The sequence below is a fragment of the Scyliorhinus torazame genome, chromosome 17 (assembly GCF_047496885.1).
Source record: "Scyliorhinus torazame isolate Kashiwa2021f chromosome 17, sScyTor2.1, whole genome shotgun sequence".
Taxonomy (NCBI): Eukaryota; Metazoa; Chordata; class Chondrichthyes; order Carcharhiniformes; family Scyliorhinidae; genus Scyliorhinus; species Scyliorhinus torazame.
Window position 1 is genome coordinate 172445498 of NC_092723.1, and position 7500 is coordinate 172452997.

At 37.7% G+C, this 7500-nt stretch overlaps 1 protein-coding gene across 6 annotated transcripts in view; it reads left to right on the forward strand.

Moving 5' to 3' along the window:
- axin1 (axin 1) overlaps positions 1-7500 on the forward strand; it is a 368189-nt gene that overhangs the window by 218155 nt on the left and 142534 nt on the right. For 3 of the 6 annotated variants that reach the window (XM_072481665.1, XM_072481661.1, XM_072481666.1), the window contains exon 2: positions 5757-6738. In XM_072481665.1, coding sequence (XP_072337766.1) covers positions 5861-6738 — 878 coding nt within the window. In that variant the 5' untranslated portion in view covers positions 5757-5860. Of the gene's footprint in view, positions 1-1890; positions 2058-2283; positions 2491-2968; positions 2992-5756; positions 6739-7500 lie in introns of those variants that run through there. The other 3 variants (XM_072481662.1, XM_072481664.1, XM_072481663.1) reach the window with 3 other exon arrangements.

Genomic DNA, 7500 nt, shown 5'->3' on the forward strand with positions numbered 1-7500 from the left:
GGACCCATCCATTTAATAGCTGGAAACTTCGCCCAACTTCCCAGTTGTTGGCCCAAATAGTAGTGACACCTGTTTGCGCGTTCCTGAGCTGAGTTGGCTGTAGCACCACATTTCTCCTCAAAATACATATCTTTTGCTGGATGCCGAAGCCATACTTTTCATGCCTATTTGTTGGCTTTCCCTGTTTCTACTCCTGTCATCTAAACATGAAAGCGTTGACCTGCACCCCCTCGCTATTGAACAGCACTTGTTTTTTGCTTTTGACAGGTGGTTTCCATCTTGTTTCTTTTTGCTCCGATCACATTCACACAGTATGGTAGTTTCTCCTTTACCATAGTACTGCTTTTAGAATGGTTAACTCCGGTTTAATGACTCATTTTAAGCTGCACTTTCTGTCAGGCATGGAAGTGCGCGACGTTCACTTTTCGTCTTTTTTTAAGGCCCTATGGGGTTGCTGATATTTAATGGTCTTGGAAGGCATGATCAATAAATTAGAAATCGTGCAAAATGGAAAATAATCAAGATATTGTGGTTGATTAAGGCATCTAATTGACTCTGATGGGTACTTAAGAGTTACAGGGAATCTGATCTTTTGAGAAAAGTAGAATTTGTGGTTTGAACTATTTTAGTGATGAAGGCATTGGTGTGAAGTTTGACCTTGGCTGACCTCTGAACTTCTAATATAGCGTATTCCTTTGCCGAATGCACACCTATTTAGAAGTCGAACTAAAAGCAGCAGTCGAGGTTCTTTTGATTTAAAAAAAAAAAAAATCTAATTACTTCAAAGTCCGGATTTACAGGAAAGGTTGGGCTGGAGGAGTTTGAGATGGGAAAATCAAATACCTAGAATTGTTTGTCACATTTGGAGTACTGGCTTTAATGCATAAATGTAACTGAGGGAACTTGCACATAATCTCCGAAATTGTGGTCACCTTGAATTCTAAGAATGGCGACAGTATCGGGTTAAAGTATATGCAGTATGTGTACTGCATTTTTTATTCATTCTTGAAATAAAATTCATTTGTGTGGTAGTTTTCATTAGTTTTAAAGGATAATGGATTAGGTACCAGGATAAAACATGCTCTGGTGATATTAACTAGATGTAAAGTCTAAAGGCACAATTCATAATGTCCGGAGTAACTATTTTATTCCATTGTTAGTGTTATAACTTGGTAACGCGATTAGGTATTTCTGATCGGATATCATTAAACAGTCGTTTTTCTTTTGCATCTTGTGTTTTTCACTCTAGGGTGTGAGTGATCTTTGTTCTTGTAAGCCCTTGATATAAATTATATTATGTGACCTGCGCCAAAATAAATAATAATTGCACCACGTGAACACATGCAGTTTTTTTTCGCAGTTTTAGCAACTGGTCTGCTTTCGGTGTATAAATATTATTGGTCTAAAAGTTAAGTTACATTTTGTGAAATTGGCCCCGATAACCTGAATGCAATTTATACAATGCGATATTTAATGTGGTGATATGAAATGATCCATAAGGTTAGCAAGAGTTCATGAAGGCTTGCAGCAATGTAAACATGATTTACATTGTCATGTTTTGTTATTGTCCAGTATTTTGATACAGGCCTAACTAATAGAGTTAGACGTTTGCTCGAATGTGCTTGATTATTGTGAGAATGACATTGTGTGAAATATACAAAGGCATTATAATAGAAAAATACATACGGGGAACATTCCGAGACACCTTTGTAATGCACTTAACACAAATCACGATTAGCAAAAGTAATATTGAATTTCTGAGTTTAATAAATTTACAAGTCATTTTATTATGGGGTAGAATTAGAGAGAGTGTAGGCCAAAGGATTTTCGGTTTCTATGATGTGTAGATGAACTCCTTGCAATGCAAGCACTAAGACAGGGGGCGCTGTTTAGCTCTTTCAAGAAGGATCAGGGAATGTGTATGGTTGCCCGAGTGTGCGAGAGATTGAAAATAACAAAGAAAGTGTTTAAGTATTTTCCTGTTGTTAATATCCTTTATGGTGTTTGGGCTTTAAAGATCATCGATGTACGCGGATGCAGAACATAGATTTTTACAGGTAGGTCATGAAGCTAGGAGCGGGTTTAGTTGCAGTGAGGGGGGGGGGGGGGGGGGTGTAAGAGAGGTTCCTGAAAATGTGCATGGGGGGCGGGGGGGGGGGGGGGGTGGTTGAATCGGGCTGGGGTTGTATGCCAGTCATTTGCACATCAAAGTTTACATGAAATTTGTTTTCAACTGAATCGTTAATTAATTTGATTTACTGTTGCGATATTTGATGTTAGAAAGTTACACACGCTGCAGTGTTTTTTTTTAAACAAGGGGCCTGGGCCGTTTTTTATTAGAAACAAAACGAGAACTGCAAGTAGCTAGAAGGGGTCTCGCTTGCTCTTTCCCATCCCCCACTGTGCCAGAGAGGCCAAGAAATGAATGCGATGCGGGCTGCAGATGCATCAGTCCGATCAAGAGGACTGATGCACAAACATCTCGGAAGTGTAAGATACAGCGATTCACTACCAACTCGACCTGCCGTTCTCTAGCCAGCCTGTTTAGATATATCTGTTCAACCATAGTCTGAAGGTGGACGATTAAAAATTACCCCTCAGCAAAGGATTCAAGAGGGGAAAGTATCTGATGAATAATAGCTTGTGCATTGCAGCAGATTAAACAGCGATTGTAGGTGGTTTTAAAATATCAAACGAACAGACTGCTTTTAAATGCAGGTCGATGAGAGTATACAGTAGTGCCGTTTGATTTTTAAAAAATATTCAGTAGATGCTATTGGAATGGATATGAAAAGGTGTCTAATTGGTTTTAATTGCTCTTAGAAAATTATATTTAAAATTAAATCGAAGTCTGTTGAAATTCTTAATACAATTGACAGTTGTTCAAGCTTTAATGCTGCACGACCAAATACCAGGTACGTTTTCAAGCAGATTTTTTAAAAGAAAATGTATTTCAGTGGATGGTTCTCCTGTGGAGTGGATCATTGGAAGGTAGGCCATTCTGGATTCAACAAATAGATTATTAAAATATTGTTACTCCGTTCTCCCGAGTTACAATGTTTCAAAATCTTTAAAATAAGATAAATAGATTTTACTCAAAATACAAATGAGAATTTCTTGATTATCTGTTAAAATATACAGGGTGATTTTAAACTTGTTGGAAATCCATGATTTATGGTTGTATACATGGTTGTAACTTGAGAGGAGAGATTATTACGGTTAACACCATACTTCAAGAAGTCATGGATGTTGAGTAATGTGCAATTTGATTGGCATTGAAGAATTACTTTAAATTAACAAATTAACTTGTGTAGACTGCTTATGTGGGATGCTTGTGGTGGGTATGTCAATTATCTTTGGTATTTAAATAGAAATGCAGTTCATACTTCAGCAAAATGGTTGGGGCTTTCATCTATGCTGCTCTTAACCAGTCAGAGAGGCAATGGTTATTGATTCATCCTCCAATTCACCCTTTTTCTAATGTGAAGCTCTTTTCTGTTCCTCAGCATGGGTCAAATAATTTAGTGTTACACATTTGTGGGTAGTCATTAATGTTAACATTCCGTTGCATGGTATGTGAGTGTATGAAGCTTTATACAAGATATGCTATATTCATTTAAAAGCAAATTACTGCGGATGCTGGAATCTGAAACAAAAACAGAAAATACTGGACAATGTCGGCAGGTCTGACAGCATCTGTGGAGAGAAAAGACGCTTGACACCCCAAAATAAAAGAAGCAAATCTGACTTTAGTCAGAAGCCTAACTTGGGGCATGGCTGTATGATACTTCCAACAGACAAGATGTGGCTGTTGTTTGGTTAGGTTGCAATGTCATTGGCTCACAAGCTCATCAAACAGTGTAGGAAAGTGGTAGATTGTATCTCCATTGCTAATCGCATGTAACAATCTAATATTGGAGTTAAATGCAATTCTTAAGATTGTGTATAATGCAGTGTAAACAAATGTTGAGCTATGCAAAAAGCATTGTATACTTGTAAAAGCAACACAACTATATGTGCTGTCAAAAATAGTCTGAATTGGTAATATCTGTTGGGCATCTTGATTTGCATTTTCTTTTTCTGATGATAACAGGCAGTTTTCATTGATTATAATATTGGGGACCTTTTATTTTTGATCTTCAATAGAAAATTGAGACTCAAGATATTCTGGTCAACAAAGCAAGAAATTGTTGACATTTTACATAAATTATCAAAAATATATTTTTTTAGTTACTGAAACTAGTATGACCTGGAGTTAGTCTTTTTTTTTTACTATAGTTGATGCAAAGCCTCGTATGAGAAGATGAATTAAAAGTATGGTAGCGTAAATTGTTCAATACTAGTTGCTAATAAACAAATGATGGGTATGGATTTTGGTAGGTGATAAGGCACTTTGAAACTGTTAGAACGATTTGTTTTGAAATTATTTTCAATTTACTGATCGCTTTAGTACCATTGTACATCAGAATTTTGAATTATGTGATTGAAAGACATTGGCATGCCATGGCTTTCAGGAAATTGTTTTGAAGCATCATCTTTTGTTGGAAAAAAGAAAAATGAACAAACCTGCACTTATTTTTTCCAGCCTAAGATGATCCCAAAATACTTCAGAGCCTGTTCATTACTAAGTGTAGTCATTGCTTTAATGCAAAAGAATGCACCAGCCAGTTTGCAATGAGCAAAGGTGCCATGAACAGCAATGAAATACATGGTCAGATAACCCGTTGTCGTGATCGTGATTAAGAGGTAAATGCTGCCAGGTCACCAGAACAACTCCCTTGGTCTTGGTGCTGTGGGATCTTCTATAACCATTTGAGGGGGCAGATGGGGCCGTGCTTCAATTACATCTTTGACTGTGCAACACTCCCTCTTTATTTTACTGAAAGTTTAATCCAGATTATACGCTCGAATTCTGGAGCAGTTTGAACCTGCAATTTTCTAACTTTGGTGATAATGCTCTCGTTACAAATAAATGAACTCTGCATAGAATTTGTTGCTATTTTATAAATAAGCTGCGGTTAGATTAATTTTCAAATATAAATCTTAGTCCTAGTGTTTTAAGTTTTGGACCAGTAAGTGTAGAATGGGGCGACCCTGCTAGTAATCTCAAAACTGATTACTGACACAGTTACCCATCATTTTTCTCTCTTCCCTGTTCCACCCATAAAAAGGAAAGCTGGCAACATTCAGAGCATTGATTGATTGTATTATGTACCCAGATGAATTAACTGTATACATAATACATTTACATTGTACATGTGTGTGTGATCTGATCTACCATGGGCAGCCAAAATCAACACTGGATTACTTAGTGTGCAGTTTATCGTTATAGTTTATGAACAAGGGCCAATATGAAGATGGGCTTGGTTTGAAGTGTTTGAGAAAGCCTAGTCCCTTTCCTTTGGGAGAATACGTTAAGCGGAAGTCAAGTAATGTCCTTCATTAAATTGACTCTGATCCCTCTTTCTTCATTTACAGAGTGGCAAATTTGGTGTTTCACATTTACAAATTACGTTGATATTCTTGTTTGCTATAGGATTACATGTTATGCAAGTTTAAAGAATGAAGACCTGTTATAAACTAGGCTGTTTCTTTTATTTTTGTGCATGATATTTTGGATTTGGGAGAACGATTGAAGAAAAAATACCAATTTGTAACTTATTTATATCATTCATATATGTGGTCTATGCTGAGCTCAATTAGGATGATTGCTGTTAAAATATTGCCAGAATTATTAACTTTTTTCTTAATTACAGGAAGACAACAATCCCAGCAACACTTGGTCTCTGCTTGAATACTTGACAATAGGAGGAATTGGGACTGTACTGGATTTGGTGCTGTGCATGTGGTTGCTACAAAAATGAGTGCGAGAGGAAAGGCATATTTGATGGACCTAGGGGGAAGCTTCACTGAAGATGCGCCAAGGCCACCAGTCCCAGGTGAGGAAGGTGAGCTGGCGTCTACGGACAGTAGGCAATTAAATCACAGTTTCTACCCTATAAAAACCGAAGGGCTTAAAAGTGAGGCATCCACAGCAACCCCACGGCGGCCAGATTTGGATTTGGGTTATGAACCGGAGGGTAGTGCTTCACCAACACCCCCATACCTGAGATGGGCAGAATCCTTACACTCCTTACTGGATGATCAGGATGGAATAAATTTATTCAGGACTTTCTTAAAACAAGAAGACTGTGCGGATCTGTTGGATTTTTGGTTTGCGTGCAGTGGATTTAGAAAACTGGAACCTAATGATTCTAATGAAGAAAAGAGGCTTAAATTGGCAAAAGCCATATATAAAAAATACATTCTGGATAATAATGGTATTGTGTCCAGGCAGATCAAACCAGCCACTAAAAGCTTCATAAAAGATTGTGTTATGAAGCAACAAATAGACCCTGCCATGTTTGACCAGGCCCAAACTGAAATTCAGACCATGATGGAGGAGAACACCTACCCTGTATTCCTGAAATCTGATATTTATTTGGAATATACGAGGACAGGTGGAGAAAGTCCAAAGTTGTACAGTGATCAGAGCTCAGGGTCTGGGACAGGAAAGGCCTTATTAGGATATTTACCTACTTTGAATGAGGATGAGGAATGGAAATGTGACCAAGACACAGATGAACAAAAAGGGAGAGATTTGGCCACTGTAAACAGGCTTACACAGAAACTGCTTATGGAAACAGCGCCACAACGTGCTGGTCCAACCAGGAGATTCGATGAAGGTCGGGAGTACAGGTAAACCGCTTAGTGGTATTAAGGATCAGAATCTTGAAATGTTTATAGTGTTGCTTCTTTTGGTATGTTAGTCTCAATACATTTTGTGGGAAAGTTCCAATTATGCTGAAGCATTTATAATGTTTTTAATTAATCCTGATCAAAATGTTACTATCACTACATCTTAAAATAGTCTGTCTCGTAACAACCCAAGATTTGAAGGACAAAGTCAAGAATCTAATGCTTATTGTGCAATTCAAGTTAATGTAGTACTGAAACGAGAGTGCTCACCATCACGATTTACTGAAACACTATTTTAGGTCTACTGTACAACAAAGTAAAATAAATTCAAATGCACACTTTATTAGAACGATAGGGACTACATAGGATGGACCATTAACATGATGAAACATTTTATAGCAAAGTGTTTACGCTATGCAACTGTTACTTGGGAAAAAAGGCCTTCCTGTTATTAAATGCAGGCTGCAATTTTAAGTGATGATGAAAAATTCTTTTATGTATTTATTTGCTGGAATGTTGCACGCTATTTTATTGTAATTGCTTTAATTATAGGGTGGCACGTGGCACAGTGGTTAGCACTGCTACCTATGGCGCTGAGGACCTGGGTTCGAATCCCGGCCCTGGGTTACTGTCCATGTGGAGTTTGCACATTCTCCTCGTGTCTGTGTGGATTTCACCTCCACAACCCAAAGATGTGCAGGTTAGGTGGATTGGCCACGCTAAATTGCCTCTTAATTGAAAAAAATAATAATTGGATACTCT